We start from the raw sequence: 19,382 nt of genomic DNA, 5'->3' as shown, positions 1-19,382 counted from the left end.
TAGTCATGTTTAGTTCCTGTCACGTTTAGCTTCTGTTTTCCTTGTGTGTTCCCTTTGTCTTGTCATTTCCTGTTTTAGTTTGAAAGTTGACTCCTGATTGTTTCCACCTGTGTCCCCATTACCCTCATGTGTCATCCAATCAGTGCCCTCAGCCAGGTGTGTCTTGTTATGTCATTAGTGTTGGTGTATTTAGTCAGGTGTCTCCCCCCTGTCTGTGTCGGTTCATTGTTGCTGTTGTTGTAAGTCTTTCTCCAGGTCACGCTGTCCTTTTTTTGCCTTGTCAGGAACCATGTCATGCTGTTAGATTTGCCTAAGTTGTTTAGATTCATGTTTTGTTTGTTCAATTTATTTTGTACTTTGAAGGTAGCTTTTTTTGATTAGAAATTCAAACTTTTTTCTTGGACTACACCTCGGCCTCCTTGCTCTGCCTTCCCGCATCTGGGTCCTAAAGCCCCACCTTACTGGCAGAAAATCTAACAGCATGACATGGTTCCTGACAAGGCAAAAAAAGGACAGCGTGACGTGGAGAAAGACTTACAGCAACAATGAACCGACAGAGACAGGGGGGAGACACCTGACTAAATACACCAACACTAATGACATAACAAGACACACCTGGCTGAGGGCACTGATTGGATGACACATGAGGGTAATGGGGACACAGGTGGAAACAATCAGGAGTCAACTTTCAAACTAAAACAGGAAATGACAAGACAAGGGGAACACACAAGGAAAACAGAAGCTAAACGTGACAGGAACTAAACATGACTAGAAATAAACATGACACTCATGTTGTTTTATCAGCCTTATAAAATTGTGTGCCCTCTCAAATGAACGTGAAACAGACCCCATTTCATTTATTGTACTACTTTTTTTTTTTTTAAGGGAAGTCACCCCTCCCCCCCAAAAAAATGACAATAATGTGTTCTATGCAGCTCCACTAGGCTAAATATGGCATTCTTGTTAATATTGTGTTAGTGGAAAATGAGTTATCTCTCTCAGGGGGGCGCCCATTTTGTCACTTGCTGTCGACTGAAGATGACGTCACAGTTGCTCAGGGCTCAGGTAACAACCAATCACAGCTCAGCTTCAGAAAACAGGTGAGCTCTGATTGGTTGTTGTCTGAGCCCTGTGCAACTGTGACGTCATCTTCTGTCAACAGCAAGTGACAAAATGGCCGCCCCCTGAGAGGGATTAAAAACTGCTGGCTTTAGCTCCATAACTCATATTCCAAAAATGTAATATCAGAATGTTCAGACTAGTGAAGTCACACACAACATATTATTTTTAAGAAATGTTGAAGGTTGACAAAAATAAAAAACACAAAAATATATTTTTTAAATATACTCTATAATATTGTACTTTATGATAACCCACAACAAAAGACATGAAATTAAATAGAATGTAAAAAGTGAAAAAGTGTTGCCCCTTTTTGTCGTTCGCGTCAAGTCACTTCAACGGACTTTGTGCAGCTCCTTCTGGCCACTTGGGGGCAGTATAAAACAGACTTATGGATATACTGTCTCATCTCCTCAAAATGGCAGTACTAAGTAGTAATTATTTGCCGAGGATAAAGAATATATGCTTGTGAGTATTGTCATATTATCCATCTACAGTACATACGTTGCTCCACTTTTTTAAGTTCAAGTATATGTTGGTTTATAGGGTTATATTGTTGCAACCCCTATGCTATTTATTAGCCTGTCTGTGGTATTTGCTCATTATGTCTTAGCATTAAGCTAGTGGACTTTCGTAAGACATAGTTAGGTTAAACACACTCAAAATGTTCTTTATTTTATGTTTACTAACACCTTGACGCTTCTTTTTTTTTTTTTTTAACTGTTGTTGACTATCTGCTAATATGCTGCTTGTTAGAAAGTCGTGTCACTCATATGGATTGATTTGAGCATATTTATTCAATTGAATCAAAGAATGTTTAAATGTTAGGCTCCTTCTTGTTACTCTCCCGCACAGGTGGTGTCCAACAGGGACACCCTGGAGACGCTGCTGTGCGTGGCCTACGTCTTTGAGGTGTCCACCAGCGAGCACGGCGCCCAGCATCACATCTACCGGCTGGTCAAGGACTGACGGGACAACGGCACCGCTCCTCCGCACAAAGACGCGTGCGCGCTCCTCGGCCAGCTTCAGGCTTGAAGGCGACCCAGATCGAGGAGTGCCAAACGTTTCCCAGGGACGACACTACTGAGGATGGTGAAGACCAGGAACCAGGCTGGGTGTGTTGACAGTGATGGGAAAGGACCATGATGCACTGGGGTCTTCATACCAAAGCCTGGCCTCCAAAATGTCCTGCATGAAAACGTCTTTTATTTTTTATTATGATTCTACTAGAGCTTGTTTTGCTTTGTGTCATGCATGTGCAGGAGTTTGGCTGACCTAGGGTGCCCCCTACTGACTGAAAGATGAATGGCACACACCTAACTGAAAATGTAGGCAAAAAATTGCACTACCTCTTTTATTTTGTTTTATGTCCCAGTGCCAATCACGTGTGTGCTATTTTAATAATGAGTGTGAACCTGCCATACGTACGAAGATACGAAGGGAGGCTAAAGACGTGATCAATTGTATTCATTTTGGGTTTGCGTGTTTGCTGTTTTAATGTCTCCTGTGTTGTCTTAAAGCAAAAAGGCACATAATGATAATAATAGTGATAGTGATAACACTGCTACCTTGAAGCACAGCACAGTTGGATCTTCATGTGGATAGGTTGTTGACTGTCATATTATTTGCCCTGAAGTGTCAGATGAAAATATAAGTGTTTTTACAACAACAAAAAATACCATTGGTGGGTGCTTTTTATGTGGACTGTAACTGTGTTGGCATTGGGCGGGATCCACATATCTCTAAAACCAGAACCTTTCAGGAAACCCCCAAAAATGTTAATGTTGTTCCATGTTAATGTTGCATCGTCAAAGAGCGAAAGCCATTTTATAAAAAAATATATATATTTTTAAATAAAATAAATTAAAAAATAAATAAATAAACTTAAAAAAAAAAAGTTTTGAATTTATTTTTTAAAAACTTAGTCATTAAGGCACACTTGAACTTGATTTGAATCCAAGATGAGCCCACAATTAACTTATAAAACAAGACGACGAGAGAAATGTCAGTCATGAAGACACAAATAAATAATTATTTTCATTTCATTGTCCTTTTTGTTTCAGGCAACAACAAAAGCTCACAGTCAGTGTCAGGTTCCACAAGGAGAAAAAAAACAACAAAAAGAGAAATGTAACAAAATGACATTTGACAGTCAAATATACAGCGTGTATGTTGTAGGCAGGGTTATATAATAGTTTCAGATTTTTCATTTGTTAGTTTTCATTTTGTTGACTTTTGTCATTTAAATGTGCAGTTTTAATTAGCTTTCAGAATAAGTTTGTTTGTTTTTATTAGTTTTTGTTTTTATATATATATTTGGAGTAGTTGTCAAAAGCAAGATAAATAATAAAAGGTCAACTAAGTATTGTGTAATAAAGTCAAAACTAACCTTCCTTAATGTGTACTTTTAAGGAAGCCTTTATTTTGCTAGTTTATGTAAAATAACCTTGTGTAAGTCTTCCAAACAATTGTGCATGTGGACTTTTATTTAATTTAATATATGAATGTCCATAGATACTTATGAGCACAGTTGATACCCAATCGAAACTTGTTAGAGAGTGGCAGCCATTTTATTTGTAACATTGCATCGGCAAAGCGCACAAGCCATTTTCCACATTTTTGCTTGCCGTTGAAGATTCGAATATCACTCAACTGTACGATGCTGTATAAATGACATCGATTCAAGCCAAGTCAATGAAGTCGGGCCCAATTCTGGTCATGGAGTCAAATAAACAGGCACATTTTTTATTTTTTTTTTACAGATACAAATCACGACTTCTACAGATACAAATCTAGACTTTTTTCTTTTTTTTTTCTTTTTTTTTACTAAAACTAAAAAAAAATTTTGACAGGTTCAAGTTACTTTTGTACCATATTTACCCCCATATGATCTATTCCAATTTGGAAAGGGTCTACATGAGGCACGTGTGTGCGTGACTTCGCGTCTAAGTGTGTGACCGATTTTGTGTCGCGTATAAAGCATCCCCCCCGCTTACGATTCTCTGATTTCCTATAACGCGAGAGCACAATGAACGCCGCTCGCGGCTTGCTGACGCTTTTGCTTGTGGCTTGCCGGGCCGCATCGCGCTGCTCGCCCACTTCTTACTACAAAAACTGCTGGATTCGCAACTTCCCGGGAATCGTGGTGGACACGGAGGAGTCCGAGAGGCGAGGGGCGCGGCTGCTGAGGACTTACCGGGAAGAGAGCGCGCTGAGATGCAGTCGCGGTTGCTGCCTGGCGGCCAATGGTGGGTTTGCCGCCGTGCTGCATTCAGGTGCATTGTTCATGCTTGGTGATCAAAATTGTGTCTTTTCTTCAGCGTCCTGTAATGTGGCGGTCTTTCATTATGACGCCACGCAGGACAACTGTTGCCACGTGCACTGTCCAACTTTGGAGAGCTGCATCATCGGTTACAACAACGATGCTGTCCTCTACAACGTCACCAAGGGTAAGCGTATTCAAAACAAAACAAAACATAGCTAAATTCAGACTGACAAAATGTCTCCGAAAAACATGTAACTCGAAATCTTTCTTTAATCCAAAACTTTAACAAATGAAGTAGCCTATGCGTGCTTTTTTTCAGTGTTATGTAAAATGTTGACATATCCGTTTAATTGGGGCAGTGACAATACACACTCTGGATATACTGTAGCCTATTTATTTATTTATTTTTAATGTTTTTTATTCGGGAGCAATGCCACATTTTTGGAGACATATTTTTAATTGGAAAATATGTAAAGTGAAAGATGCATCATGTTTTGAAGACGTTTGCATTTTGTTTGACACTGATGAAATACAAAAATGAAAGATACAGTACTTAATTTTCATTGGTTAACAATATTTTTTATTCAACAGCTATGATATACAACATTTCAAGAAGCATGCCCTTTATTCGACTACAAAATCAGGCAAAATTTGGAGCTACCTAAGTGCTTTCTATTGGACAGTGATTATTATTTTAAGTCATTCACTGCCATTGACGGCTATAGGCGTCAAAAATTCATTTGAACTATTTCTATTAGTTTAACATATTTTCCACTTTTGTTAACAAGAGTATGAAAACATAGATTTTTTTTATTGTACATTTAAAACTGATATTACATTTGTGATTAATTGTGAGTCTATTGAAGTAATGCGATTAATTACGATTAAAAATGTAATCGCCTGATGCAATTTTTATTTTATTTTTTTAAAGAAAAGATTATTAAAAATTAGGGGCAAGAGGCGATTAAAATTTTTAACCGTAATCAATCGCATGACTTCACTAGTTAACTCACAATTAATCACACATTTTATATCTGTTCTAAATGTGCAATATTTTTTTTCTAGGTTTTCATACTCTTGTTAACAAAAGTGGGAAAAAAATGTTAAACTAATAGAAATAGTTCAAATAAATTTTTGACGTCTATAGCCGTCAATGGCAGTGAATGAGTTAAGATGTGCATGCTTTTCATTGGTCATTTCATTTGTTTTTACTGTATAGTGAAATACAAAATCTGGACCTGCTTCAAATTTGGAGATGCATTTTTCTAAAATTTAATAATTTTGAGTATAGTAAACCAAGTCGTCCATTATCAGTCTATCAAACATGTAGAAGTGGGGGAAAAAAAGTGTAGTGAAAAGACCTAAAAGTGGCAAATGGCTTATTCAGGTGTGGATCCCGACCTGTTGGTGTTTGGCAAACACCTTACGTCCAACATCCGCGTTGGTCGTGTTAACGCCTCCGAGCTCCTTCCCTTGGACAAGCGACAATTCTTCCATCCGCCGCCACTGTTTGCCACCGTGAAAACAACCACTGCCATCACCCCGAAGACCACCAAGAAAACATCAACAGTCACCCCGAAACCTCTTTCGTCATCCATCACCACATTCCAGACAAGCATACCGCCTGCGTCCACCAACTTGGTTCCTCACCATCCCCCGACACCTCCTACTTTCATCTCCACAATCACCACCACTCACCCTTTGACCTCCTCCAATGATCCGATATCGCGAGATGCCAACGGTTCAAGTTCCCAAATGTCCGTTAAAGAGCAAGAAACGAATCGGAGTACCCAAACATGGGTTCAAGACAAAGACGCCCAGACATCATTTCAAGACCCAGAAACCGACCAACCAAGAACCCAATCGTCATTTAAAGAGCGAGACACAAACAAACCGAAGACCCAGACGTCAGCTGAAGAGCGAGGTTCAACTCCGGGAAGCGGGGGCAGTTTGGCGGATTCGGGACCCGAGTACCAAGGCCTGCCGGTGGTGCTGGTCACCTGTGTGGCGGTCTTACTGGGCTGCTTCGTCTGGCTGCTTGCAAGCTGGCGGGCCAAGAGGAGGAGGATGGAATGCTACCGTACGTCCGGGAGAAGAAGAGGGACCATGCGTCTGATCAAGTACCATCTGGTCAGAGACGGTGACGACAACTGACTGAAAGTTTTTGACGTGGGTGCTGATCTTGAATTTGAAAAAAAAAAAACAGTGTAGGTGGAGGCTGATGTCTCTGGATCTCACTCTGCTTCATCTGTCCTTCCTTCCTTTCCTCAGTCTCTCCTTTGGTCTCTTGAGATGTTTCTGGGGTTGGTGAAAGACTGTGGTTGGTAACCCGGTGGGTAGTAGGTAATGTCTGGTCGGTGCTGGATTTCACTTTCCTTTCTTTGATCCTTCCTCGGGTCTCCTGACAACCTCACGACTCTAGCTGGATTCTGAAGTATTCGGTTTAGGTGAACGGTATGGGATTTTTAATAGGTTTTAGGTGAACTAATGAGTACACACGCACTTGCACATAGTCACCCACATACAAAATAAAAAAATAATAAAATTGACATGTCAAATCGGTAAAATTACCGAATTAACAATACTGAGCTCTTAAGGGAAAAATAAATTAAAAAAACTGAGTAGAAATGACAAAATGCTATTGTTTTTTTACATTTCAATTTTATTATTATTTTCTTCTATTTTAAGTTCACGCTGAATTGAGGTTTTTTAACAAGATTTTTTTCAAATAAGACTTTGGTAAAAGACAACAAAGCACATAAACACATCAGATGCTGCTAACAAAGTTCTGTATTAGAAATACGTTTCCCGTCTTGTTGCAAAGGTGTCAAATCTTGAGCACTTTCTTGACGGCCTCTTTGTACTGCAGCACGGCGCTCTCGCTGTCGCCTTGATTCTTCAGCCTGCTGACCGAGTCCTTGTACTCTTGCATTTCGCTTCTTCCCAGCAGACGCTGGCGTTCTTCCTCGCCGTCGGCCGCCTGACGCAGCGGCAACAGCGTGTCCAAGACGTTTTTCTGGGACGAGCTGCCCTCCCACAAATACTCCTCCATGTCTGCTACCGTCTCCTCGGCTTCCCACGCCTCCGTTTTCTGAAGAAAGCAAATGTTATTAGGAGGCGATTAGGGCTGGGGGGAAAAAAGTTGAGTAAGTCGGATCAGTCGACTTTAAAAAATAGGTCGACTAAAAATGTTTGCGTGGCCGTCCATGTTTCTACATGGACATTTTTGGCAGACGCACGCAGTGGACAGGAAGTTATTGAGCTCATTGTAGCTAACACGGAGCTCTACTTGTTTACTCATGGACTAGTCTCGCCCGTAAGTGACTTTTAAGACACTACTACATGTATAATATAGATGCAACGATTTATGTGTGAACTAAATGGTGGTTAGTGTTTGTTTACCTTAAACGGTAATCGCTAGTGCACTAATGCTCATCTCGATTGCTAAACGTTTAGCTTCGGCTAATTTTGTTGCCGTTTAATAATGCTCATGCGCAGAAGATAATTTGTAGTTACATCCTGTCAATTTAACTAATGCATGTGTGAACTAAATGGTGGTTAGTGTTTGTTTACCTAAAATGTCATCGCTAGCGTGCTAATGTTAATCGCTGTTGCTAACAGTTTAGCATGGGGTAATTTTGTTGGTGTTTAACTCATTCACTGCCATTGATGGCTATAGATGTCAAAAAATAATTTGTTATTAGTTTCACATTTCCCCCCCACTTTTGTTAACAAGAGTGTGAAAACCTAGGAAAAAAATGTCTTAAATATAAAATTTGTGATTAATCTTGAGTTTAAATAATTCAGTAATTAAACAAAAAATTAAATTAAAAAATTAACAATAATATTTTTTAATTGTAATTTATCGCATGACTTCAATAGTTAACTCATGACTAATCACATTTTATGTCTGTTCTAAATGTACAATACATTTTTTTCTAGGTTTTCGTACTCTTGTTAACATATGTGGAAAAAAATGTGAAACTAACAAATTAATGTTTCACGTCTATAGCTGTTAATGGCAGTGAATGAGTTAATAATGTTCACGCACAAAAGATAATTAGTAGGTTTATCCAGTCGGTAGATATAATGATGTAAGTGTGAACTAAATGATGGTTAGTGTTTGTTTACCTAAAATGTAGTCGCTAGCGTGCTAATGCTAATCGCTGTTGCTAACAATTTAGCACAATTTTGTTGGTGTTTAAAATGCATATATACAGAAGATAAATAATGTTATATCCACTCAATTCAACTCGCGTTCATCACTGACGGATTAAGAATAAAAAATAAATAAAAAAGCTGCATTTGACTATTTTAATACATTTGCAACTATTTATTTTTAAACTGTTATTTAGGTACAAACCTGATAAACTTTTAGGTGCAATGTATTTTAACTCAACTGTTTATTTCATCTTTTTTGTGAGCTTTTTGTTCCAATTAAGTGGTGCCTCTTAGAGGAAAGTCTGGATGCTGGATTTCAGAGTGATTTTTCTAAAGTGGAGCTCAACAGTCACCTGCGTTGTGGCGGCTAACAAGTCCGCTCTTTGTGGGCTAGCGTTACAAAAACATCCCGACGCTTGCACAAGGACTGTGCCGCTCATTGTTTGCGCTAAAGGTCAAGCAGGCTTGTTTTCTACTTCCCGCCAAGTGCATGATGGGGAAAAACAAGATGCACAGGATGAGCGCGTCTTCTTTCTCAAAGCTTTGACTGTCATTTGCACTCACCCAGGACTCGTGGTAAAGAACGGTCAGCAGGTACATGGCGTAGTCGTAATTCTGTTGCCTCAGTGGACAGCTGAGGGGCGCAAAGACCAGTGAGTTTTCCTACTGAATGGCGTCACCAGAACGAGTGTGTGAGGGCTCACCTGTCAGTGGTGATGGTGAGGACGTCCGTGTGTTTGCAGTATCGCTCCCCGACCAGTTTGAGCATTTTCTTTCTGGCGTGGTCGTCCAGGTTCAAACTGGAGAGCTTCACCTGCAAACCAGCAGCAAAAACAAACATTATTTTAGAACATTTGTCATTTTATGGCCTGACCATTGAATTTAAGGCAGCAAGCTGTATTTTCTTGATGACGCAGTCAGAGCTCCCCCTGGTGTATCCAAACGTGCATGACGACGGTCACAGCATTAAATTCTTATACTCCCATGTATTGCGCGGTGACCCAAGTGTGACCCCAATGCCGATCAGACTTGATAATAATGTCTTAACGTGCAGTATGACGCCTGTTACATGAACGCTTGAAGACAAATGATCTGTTTATGAGACTTTCTTTTGTTCATCATATTACTGTTAGATATCCTTCCTGACTAATCCTCGCGGATTCATGTTGCCAGTAATTCCTACCTTGCTGATAGAATCAAACGGTAAAAGTGTGGCTGCAGCAGCCAGGGATTCAAAAGACAACTAAACAGATTTTTTTCCCATTTATATCAAAACATAAATTGTCTTTCTAAATGTTAAATGCTACATTATTATTAACACAGCAAGGCTTTTGGTAGAACAAAGGGATTGAGATTTTAATTTAATTTAACTACGGTGTTAAAATTAAATATGTAAAATCCTAATACCAATAACTAAGAAATTAAGTACAAATTATGATTTATTATAATTATCATAAATAAATTACAAAATAAAGTTCTGTAAATGTCAAAAAACTCTTATTACTAATAAAATCCAAAAACTTGTTTTGAAAAATCCTGCTCATTAGTATGTTTTTATATTTTACTATGTCAGATATACATCTTATGCAATATTACATATTATTTGTTTTATTATATTACTCCTTTTAATCAAACAATAAATAGATGTATAACAAAAAAAAACAAATAAAATTAATAGACAGTATATAAAATCCCAATAATATATAATAACAAATAAGACAATGAAAATAGCAAAAGTAACTAATGTCCAAACCAAATAACTAAGAATATGTAAAATTATAATCAGTAAGACATAAAACAATAATGAAAATGTAAAATCCTACAAAAATAAGGAATAGACTGGTAATTCATGTAAATAGTGGAAAATAATTCAATAATATTTTTATTTTAAAATGAAATTGCACAAGTGCAATATATAACAAAATATACCCCAATTCAAACTCACTCTGAGATGAACGACTCGAGCTGCAGGGTTTCGTACGGAGAGGCCCGCGGACATGTAGTCGCTGCTCTCCACCTGAATGGGGAAGTGCCGCTCGCACTTGGCGTCCGTATCCAAAGCGGAAGGCCACTCGCTGCAGAAAGCTGACGATAACAGTTGTACTCATCATTAGTAATCATATTTTTTGTAAGTTAAAAAAAAGCTTCACACTAACGTTTGAGAGCTTCGCAGTGTTTCCTGATAGCTGCTGGCGTCAAGTGGAGAAAGTTAGGAACCTGTTAGAGAAAACAAGGCAAAGCAGGCATGCCCAATTACTACTAATAATAAATATTGAAAAAAGTGTTTCTGAGCCTCATGTTAAGGTGGTTTGTTTATGTTGTATAATTGAAGTACTGACAAAAGTTGTTTAAGGGGTTCACAACTGTGTGCATTCTAAATGCATGGTGTAGTTGGGTTTTTACACTCTAGCACAGAGGTGGGCAATCTCGGTCCTCGAGGGCCGGAGTCCTGCAGGTTTTGTAGGTTTCTCACTTCCAACACAAGCTGATTCCAATCAACAGGATCGTTATCAGGCTTATGCAGAGCTTGCTGATGAGCTGATCATATATCAGCTGTGTTGGAGAAGGGCAACATGCAAAACCTGCAGGACTGCGGCCCTCGATGCCCACCTCTGCTCTAGCATCTCTGGTGTTTGTGTGTCTAACCTTGATCAGCTCCAGGTTGCCCTTCTTCTCTGGAGGGACCCCTCCTTTCACAGGGTAGCCCATCCTCACAGGTAGGGGCACACTGGTGGCTCTGAAGGGGGCCGGTGCCGAGTAGACAGCTGTCCAGTCCTGGTCCTCTGCCATCTTTTCCGTCCTTGGTGGTCCCTCCTGAGAGGACAACAAACACACAAACAGGACAACATCTTCGTATTCCTCACAATGGTTTCATGAAAGAAAGTTTCAATTCAGATATCGAACTTACTTCTTTTCTGGGCCTTTTGGGGAAAGTTCCTCTATTGCCTCTCTCAGGAAGAGCTAACATTAAAGATAATAAGGGAAAATTTAATTAATAAAAAAAAAAGGACCACATACACACTATAACATTAAAAACGGCTTTGGTCAATTAATTTAAAATGGAGGACGAAGACCCGTGGAATGCATTAGTAAGACGTTACAAACCAATTTAATTTTTGTTTTGTTTTTTTGCAGCCAAAAACAAAAATATATAATTTTAATTTAAAAAACAACAACAAATATATTAAAAACACATTTAAAGTATTGTGATGTGCTGAAATTTACTACATTTTTTAAAGTCCACATTTTATTGAGCGTAAATACAGCGCCTTGTTTATTACGTCATCTATGTGCGCCAAAGGAAGACGTCTGCAATAACCCCTGAATTTAGCAAATATTCAAGAACACGATGTTAATGCACGTGCTCTCTATTTAACTTACTAACCATCAAATCGAAAATGAAAGTCGGCTGACTAAAATGGACTAAGCGCATGTTTATAGTGACCTCGCTACAGTGCAACACTTTAGCTTAACACGAAGCTATTGTTCCGATTTCAGAGTGAACTACAGCAAAGACGCATGCAATTCTCACGATTATTTCCACCAGAGTTGATAGGCAATGCCGTCGCATATGTCAGCCTGCTTGACAAATTCGGCAATCCAACGCCGACGACGTTTAATCGACTTAAGGACAGCAGCATCGTCTTGCATGTGTGAGAAGCCATGTTTTCTCAGTGACTACGGATGCCGGCAAACGACAAACCTCTCATTTGTCGAATGTGTGAAGTTACTACGAGTACTGATTAGTTTGTGTGTTTTGTTTATTTGTGGTAATTCTACTTGCGAAAACGGCAATAAATAAGGATGCGTGAGAGGTGTGCGACAATAGCCAATGTTAAATGGAACACAATGTAAAAAGCGGATTGTTTGTTTGTTTATGTATTCATTTATTTATTTATTTCGTGAGCTCGCGACCAGCTGCTGCCTTCTGGCTCAAGCATGAGGTGTTCACTTGCCCTCGTAAAGTGACAATGCAGTAAAGTATCCAAGTTTGACCTGTAGCCAAGTCACGTTTGATTCGCATACAAGTGACAAAATGTAATCGTGTACGGTCGATATTTCTTATGTTACATTAAAAAAAAAAAAGTAAACGCGCGAAGCATTTGTGTGGAAATGAAAAATATCGAGTAGCTTTGAACTCAGCATAACGTCCAGGGTCGAGCTGTCAGTGATGCACTTCAAAGTCCCGCAAACGGATGTCGATTTAACACTTTTGCGTTCTTTGGGATTATTTTCAGGTTTTGCCGAAATTGAATGTTTCCTTACAGTTTTTTTTCTACATATAACTCGGGGAGTCACATTTCGATGTACTTTTCATCTGAATTTGCTTTTACAAGCATACATTGTTCCAGGACTGAGGATATTTATATTCATGATTTGATCTGTTCCTGGCGACGTCCACGCGTTTGAAGGTAAGCCAGTTGACCAAATGTACAACATTCATGCATACATTATGAGTAGATTTGAGGTGATTTAAGTATTTTTCCAACGTCTGTTCGACATTTGTGTTTAACTGAGCTCTTTTGAGTTTGGGTGTTCAAACTGCTATGCAAACTAACTTCACGTAAAAACTACGAATCAACTAACATGGCATTTGAACAGGGGTGTGTAAACTTTTTATATCCACCGCGTACTTGTACGCTATACATCTACTCAGCCTATATTATAAAAACCTTCTTGATAATAATGACAATTTAGACGGAAAGTGAGCTGTCAATGTGACACACTTGACTGTGCTCGAAACTCAATCTACATGTTGACAGCAGCCCATGTGGTCCTTGTCATGGGTGCCTGTCGAGCTGCCTGTCTAGCTGAGGACAGATGGGACTTTTTTTTCTTTTCTTTCTTTTTTTCCATGACACCTTTTGAAATTGCTAACATCAACACACACACGCACTCTTTATACTCGTATCAGGTTCAATGTCTTTTCAGAAACACAAAACACTCATCTACTCTTTTTTGTCTGCATCTATACACTCCTGTTCACATAGAAATGTTGTTATTTTTGTTTTGTCTTTAAAAGAAGATTGCAGTAAATTAATCAGAAATCTGTACCTTTGGAAAATGGCTAAAATGTTGGCGGAGTGCTGTAGATCTGTTTTACGTCCCCAGTTTCCACCTTGACAGGTTTTGACCTCCATCAGGGACGATGTAACGTAACACTATTTATTAGGTGTGTGCCAAAAAAATCGATTCTCATAAGAATCGCGATTCTCATTTAGTACGATTTAGAATCGAATGTCCCAAAATCAATTTTATTTAAATTATTTTATACTGTCTTCCCTTTGTTTATGTGTGTCTTTATTGGGAGCGCTGTTCATGTTGTACCCGATTTGGCCACTTTGGGGCAGTGTGGTTCCACGCGGTCTGATACACTGTTACGTTGTTGCCACATTAGAGAGTAGAAGAAAAAAGTCTCGATCAAGTTATTCCAATAAAAGTTGTTTTTTTGCAGTGTGAAGCCCTTCTTTTGAAGTGATAAATAATGTAATAACGCGATATATTGCCAAATCGATTTTTTCTAACACCCCTATTTTATACAAAATGACCCAAGTAAAGGATCTGACTAATATTTATGAGTTCCATTTCTTGACTCAAAGTTGGGTCAAATTGACCCAAATGGAGGATCGGTCCATTTTTGACACATAGTTGGGTTATTTTCGACCCAACTGTTTTTCGAGTCATCCTTTTATGCACAGGTTTCCATTGAGCAGGTGTCCAAGCAGCCTCTTATAATGGAGGGCAGGGCTACCTTTCACTCACATCTCACATCAGCTGTCCCACTCCAGGTATGGCCGCACATGCCGCCCCGCAGCGCGAGCGCTCATGACCTCCTCCAAGCGCCCCGCGCCTCTCGTGGACCCTCCGTCAGCTCCGAAGTTTGGAACCAACATGGGCGAGAGGCGGGCGCGCTCCTTCCACATGACGTGCCGCCTACATCGGGACTACGGCAGCAGGCTGGGGGGCCCCTTCGCCCGATACAGCCCCAACGGCTACGCCGGCACCAGCCTCAGCCTCAACCTGGACCGGGAGACGGATGCCGACGACTCCGCACCCGCAGCCGACGAGAGCGGGGCCCCCGCGCCCGACCCGGGCCACTACTCTCCTATTTTGCTGGAACCGGACCCCGCGGCGGTGAATAATGTATCGGGTGTCCCCCGCTGCCCGGCGGCCAACGACCCGGCCCTGCAGATCGCGCACGGCCAGCTCCCCGTCGCCTCGGCGCCTCTGCCGCGTTCCAGCTGGCTGCATCGCCACCAAAAGGACTTCCAGCGGCCGTACGCGAAAACCAGCATGCAGGGCGATGTTTACAATTTCCTGGAGAGACCTGCTGGACTGAAATGTTTCCTCTACCACTTCCTCGTGTAAGTACCACCGCCTGTGGACAAATGTCTACGTCAGTGTTTTGCAACCTTGATTACACCGTAAAGTAGTGCTGTCACTAGTGAATATTTTTAGAATCGATTAATCGATTCATTACTCAGTCGATTAATCGACTAATCAAATTAATTTTAAATTTGCTTTCAAGTGTGTTACAAATACACTTTTCCCCCCTGATTAGTGTTTATTAACCAGTGATTGGTGTGATATCATACTATGTTACCGATTTGGTCATTGTTTTCTCAAGTAAAAACAGATGTTTGCAAATGTCTTATTTTTCATCAAACACAGAAGTTAATCAGTCTTTCATGAATGACTACAGAAATAAGTGAACAATTACTCAATATGCTGAAATCAGAGGATTGGGACAATTTTACATGAAAAAAAATGTCTCGAAATGATTACTTGATTAATATAATAATTTTCGATCAACTTGATAATTGATTAGTTGTTGATTAATCGATTAATTTTGACAACTTTACTGTAAAGTGACTGTAGAATTTACAGTACATAACTGGCAAAAATGTTGCCAGATAACTATTGTAATATCTCAATTACTGTAAAAATCTATTACAGCTCATTATTATTATTATTATTAGTAGTAGTAGTAGTACTTTTTTTTTACTCTATAAATTAGAGTTACTGACTTACTGTATTATAATTGTTGCTTCTTTTTCTTTTTAAACATTTTTACTGTATATAAATTACAGTTACTTAGAAAGCAGTAATTAGAATACAGTAACTAAAATTTATATACTGTAAAAAAAAAAAAAAACTTTTTTGAGATTTTTTTGTATTAGAATTAGAATACACTAACTATAATAACACTCTAAATTATTGTTACTGTAGTTACTGCTTTCAAAGTAACTGTAATTTATATACAGTAATAATTTGTAAACAAAAAAACAGTAATATGACATATATTTTTACAGTAATTAACTGAGATTTTACAATCAAGCTTAAAGACAGTTTGCTTTTCTCCCATAGACAGCTGGCTTGCAGTTGTCACAAGTCAAAGCCAAAAACAAGCACGAGCTAATTTAAATTTAAAAAAAAAATAAAATCAATCTAAAATGTAACACCTGAGCAACTCGAAGCACCCATCAGTTAGTTGTTTTTAGAGCGTAAGGTTCCTCTAAAACTTCATAGCATGGTGCTACAGATCAAAAATACTCTTGTGGCCGCTGCTACGTCCAATACAAGAACTGTTTGAAATTAATGTAGCCTTTTAAAGAAAGAAAAAAAGTTTTGAATTGATTTCAATCACAAACTGCCGCAGATCTGAATGGACTGTGTAAGTGGAACTCATTTTGTGGCCCGTGTTTGTCATCTACAGTCCTTTTCTTGTTAATTACATTTAGCCCAGTATTAGGTTCTGGTTCCCAGAAACAGAAGTTGTGTGTGTGTGTGTGTGTGTGTGTGTGTGTGTGTGTGTGTGTGTGTGTGTGTGTGTGCGTGCGTGCGTGCGTGCGTGTGTTTAAAGAGGCAACCATAAGCAGGTCAGCATGATCTGGTCCACCATATACAGTACCTCTGGCCCGGCCGGCGCAAGCGTCTGCCGTCTTGTTATGCTCTGGCCCGCTGTCAACATAACGGGCGGCCTCATGCATGAAACATGGAGGCGCTTGTGTGTGTGCGCGCGCTAAGATGACCCGCAAGGGGAGCACGCTGACCTGTACTTAAAACACAGCTTACGTAAAGCATTCTGTTAAATGCCTCCTAGAAGATTTCCTTTATTGGTGTGAAGATGTTGGAGAACTTCTTTATGCTCTTGGTTGGTCTAATGTGATTCATTGTTTAAAATAAATATAGTCCCATTCTTCAAAAAAAAAAAAGGGAAAAAAAGGCCAAATTACACGTTTGGTCTATCTATCTATCTATCTATCTATCTATCTATCTATCTATCTATCTATCTATCTATCTATCTATCTATTGATCTATCTATCGTAGTTAGCTAGCTAGCTAATTACAGTATCTAGCGAGCTAGCTATGTAGCTAGCTAAGTAGCTGGCAGGCTACCTACCTATCTATAGTAGCAGGCTAGCTAGCTACAGTATCTATCTATCTATCTATCTATCTACGTCCGTCTGTCTATCTATCTTCATAATCCGTAGTAAACATTTTCTTTCCAAATTTTACAGAATCTTATAAAATATTTCATTTGAAAGCCATCTTTCATTCCAATATTTTAAAGAACACGTTGGAATGAAAACTGTTTCTATTATACACGTTGGATACCACTTTTTTTTTTTCAGACTGATACAGATGAGTATTTACTCTTGCGTAATGACCGATACCAGGTACTGATACCACTAGTACTTTTGATATATAAAATTTCCCCAAAAAATGACAGATAATTTTAAATAAAAAAACAATGTATCACAACATTGCATTTCCCCTAAAAATACATGAAATTAATGGAACTATTCAATTCTTTTAATTTCTGTTACCGATTGTAAAACATCGGCCGCTGTTGCGAGCACTGATACCTTGAAAGTAGATACCGATACCTGGTATTGATACTCGCACATCCCTAGTTTCTATTCTGATCATATTTTGTGAGTCTTGAATCTGATAGAAGTGACTCTTAAAAAAAAAAAAAGTCTTACATTTGGTTTGTTTTAGTGGCATTCTATACCACACTTTTTTTTTCTCGCCATGTCATCAAACTGCAGCATCAATAATGAAAGCTAAGCGCTTGTCGTTGTGAAACCGAGCCCGAAGTGAGAAGGCAGGAATTAGTCCAAGCTATTAAAATAATATCCTTCGCCTGTCAACAGTTCATGGAAACACTGAGCTGCCATTCCTCTCCATTGTGTGTTTAACGTGCGCTGCATTGCTGATGAATGAGGCTCAACAGTTTCGCTTTAACAAAGGAGTTAAGAACCCGAACCCGTGATGACCCTCTTTGAGGTAACTATCCCTTGTGAATGGCCGTGCATTCACTTGGGACTCTTGAATGGTTGACAGGGGCAGAGATGCCACGTAAAGGGTCCAATGTGCTACTTAATATGCGTATCAACCAGATTGGCGTTGAATGGCCGACGGTGAATGGATTAAATTTCCAGAGAGTGCCATTTTTCACAAGTTAAACATCCCAAAAGTTTCTAGACGTTTTACACGCCTTTTCTAAACAACTGCCTCACATCAGTTCTAGTATTTTAGTGACTGGCAGTCTTAATCCTGTATGCATTGTGTGCAGGCTTGGGGAGTAACGGAATACATGTACCACCGTTACGTAATCAGATTACAAAAAAAACACAAAGTATTCCGACCGACCGACCGAGAGAGAGAGAGAGAGAGAGACCGACAGAGAGAGAGAGAGAGAGACCGACAGAGAGAGAGAGAGAGAGAGAGAGAGAGAGAGAGAGAGAGAGAGAGAGAGAGAGAGAGAGAGAGAGAGAGAGAGAGAGAGAGAGAGAGAGAGAGAGAGAGAGAGAGAGAGAGAGAGAGAGAGAGAGAGAGAGAGAGAGAGAGAGAGAGGAGAGAGAGAGAGAGAGAGAGAGAGAGAGAGAGAGAGAGAGAGAGAGAGAGAGAGAGAGAGAGAGAGAGAGAGAGAGACCGAGAGAAAGACCGTCCGAGAGACCGACCGTCCGAGAGAGAGAGAGACCGACCGGCTGAGAGAGAGAGAGAGAGAGAGAGAGAGAGAGAGAGACCAACCAAGAGAGAGAGAGAGAGAAACCGACTGACCGAGAGAGACCGACCGTCCGACCGAGAGAGAGAGAGCGAGCGAGACGACTCGACCGACTGAGAGAGAGAAAGAGAGACCGACCAACCGAGAGAGAGAGAGGCCGACCGACAGAGAGAGAGAGAGACCGACCGACCGAGAGAGAGAGAGAAAGAGAGAGAGAGAGAGACCGACTGACAGAGAGAGAGACCGACCGACAGAGAGAGACCAACCGAGAGAGAGAGAAAGAGAGAGAGAGACCGGCCGACAGAGAGAGAGACCAACCGACAGAGAGAGAGAGAGAAACCGACTGACCGAGAGAGACCGACCGACCGACCGAAAGAGAGAGAGAGCGAGACGACCGACCGTCTGAGAGAGAGAAAGAGAGACCGACCGACCGAGAGAGAGAGAGGCCGACCGACAGAGAGAGAGAGACCAACCGACCGAGAGTGAGAGAGAAAGAGAGAGAGAGAGAGACCGACCGATCGACAGAGAGAGAGAGACCGACCGACAGAGAGAGACCGACCGACAGAGAGAGACCAACCGAAAGAGAGAGAAAGAGAGAGAAAGAGAGAGAGAGAGAAGAGAGAGAGAGAGACCGACCGACAGAGAGAGAGACCAACCGACAGAGAGAGAGAGAGAGACCGACCGACCGACAGAGAGCGAGAGAGAGAAACCGACTGACCGACCGACCGACAGAGAGAAACTTACTCGGAGTGAAAGTTTGATCTAAGAGTCCAGCGGCATGCTACGCGCTGTAGCTTCTTGCTAGCTAGCCCGCTAGCGTAC

General features: G+C 40.3%; 4 protein-coding genes and 1 long non-coding RNA gene across 9 annotated transcripts in view; 3 read left to right on the top strand and 2 right to left on the bottom strand.

The window, feature by feature from the left end:
• The window catches only part of tead4 (TEA domain transcription factor 4), a 33,273-nt gene extending 30,476 nt beyond the window's left edge, over nt 1–2,797 (top strand). For both annotated transcript variants that reach the window (XM_077569499.1, XM_077569498.1), the window contains exon 11: nt 1,975–2,797. In XM_077569499.1, the coding sequence (XP_077425625.1) occupies nt 1,975–2,088 (114 nt within the window). In that variant the 3' untranslated portion in view covers nt 2,089–2,797. The remainder of the gene's footprint in view (nt 1–1,974) is intronic.
• On the bottom strand, nt 1,898–4,500 carry LOC144054246 (uncharacterized). Its single transcript, XR_013294632.1, has 2 exons — nt 4,316–4,500; nt 1,898–2,307 (listed from the first exon to the last, which is right to left on the bottom strand). It is a non-coding gene; the product is annotated as an uncharacterized LOC144054246 (long non-coding RNA).
• Nucleotides 3,984–7,274, top strand: mansc4 (MANSC domain containing 4). 2 transcript variants are annotated; one of them, XM_077569496.1, is made up of 4 exons: nt 3,984–4,367; nt 4,440–4,568; nt 5,772–6,553; nt 6,656–7,274. In XM_077569496.1, the coding sequence occupies exons 1-3, from the start codon at nt 4,148–4,150 to the stop codon at nt 6,536–6,538; spliced, it is 1,116 nt and encodes a 371-aa protein (XP_077425622.1). In that variant the 5' UTR covers nt 3,984–4,147; the 3' UTR covers nt 6,539–6,553; nt 6,656–7,274. The 2 variants fall into 2 exon arrangements, with proteins under 2 accessions (XP_077425622.1, XP_077425621.1); XM_077569495.1 differs by having other exon boundaries at nt 3,985–4,367; nt 5,772–7,274.
• mrps35 (mitochondrial ribosomal protein S35) lies at nt 7,032–12,275 on the bottom strand. Its single transcript, XM_077569500.1, has 8 exons — nt 12,078–12,275; nt 11,454–11,506; nt 11,192–11,359; nt 10,702–10,762; nt 10,491–10,630; nt 9,250–9,359; nt 9,110–9,179; nt 7,032–7,475 (listed from the first exon to the last, which is right to left on the bottom strand). Exons 1-8 carry the CDS (start codon nt 12,208–12,210, stop codon nt 7,212–7,214), a joined length of 999 nt encoding a protein of 332 aa, XP_077425626.1. The 5' UTR covers nt 12,211–12,275; the 3' UTR covers nt 7,032–7,211.
• kcnq1.2 (potassium voltage-gated channel, KQT-like subfamily, member 1.2) overlaps nt 11,177–19,382 on the top strand; it is a 172,031-nt gene continuing 163,825 nt past the window's right edge. For all 3 annotated transcript variants that reach the window (XM_077569492.1, XM_077569493.1, XM_077569491.1), the window contains exons 1-2: nt 11,177–12,957; nt 14,335–14,910. In XM_077569492.1, coding sequence (XP_077425618.1) covers nt 14,372–14,910 — 539 coding nt within the window. In that variant the 5' untranslated portion in view covers nt 11,177–12,957; nt 14,335–14,371. The remainder of the gene's footprint in view (nt 12,958–14,334; nt 14,911–19,382) is intronic.

Source organism: Vanacampus margaritifer, chromosome 6 (genome assembly GCF_051991255.1).
Source record: "Vanacampus margaritifer isolate UIUO_Vmar chromosome 6, RoL_Vmar_1.0, whole genome shotgun sequence".
Taxonomy (NCBI): domain Eukaryota; kingdom Metazoa; phylum Chordata; class Actinopteri; order Syngnathiformes; family Syngnathidae; genus Vanacampus; species Vanacampus margaritifer.
Note: the sequence above shows the minus strand (reverse complement) of the source record. Positions and strands in the feature narration are given on the sequence as shown.

Bases quoted from the DNA above. Each gene is read 5' to 3' on its own strand.
- mrps35 (XM_077569500.1), bottom strand. From the start codon at position 12,210: ATGGCTTCTCACACATGCAAGACGATGCTGCTGTCCTTAAGTCGATTA. The intron at 11,360-11,453 runs GTAAGTTCGATA...TTGTCCTCTCAG, and splicing joins CCAAAAGGCCCAGAAAAGAA to GAGGGACCACCAAGGACGGA. The intron at 7,476-9,109 runs GTGAGTGCAAAT...TGCTTTCTTCAG, and splicing joins TTCTTTACCACGAGTCCTGG to AAAACGGAGGCGTGGGAAGC.
- mansc4 (XM_077569496.1), top strand. From the start codon at position 4,148: ATGAACGCCGCTCGCGGCTTGCTGACGCTTTTGCTTGTGGCTTGCCGG. The intron at 4,368-4,439 runs GTGGGTTTGCCG...TCTTTTCTTCAG, and splicing joins TTGCTGCCTGGCGGCCAATG to CGTCCTGTAATGTGGCGGTC. The intron at 4,569-5,771 runs GTAAGCGTATTC...TGGCTTATTCAG, and splicing joins CCTCTACAACGTCACCAAGG to GTGTGGATCCCGACCTGTTG.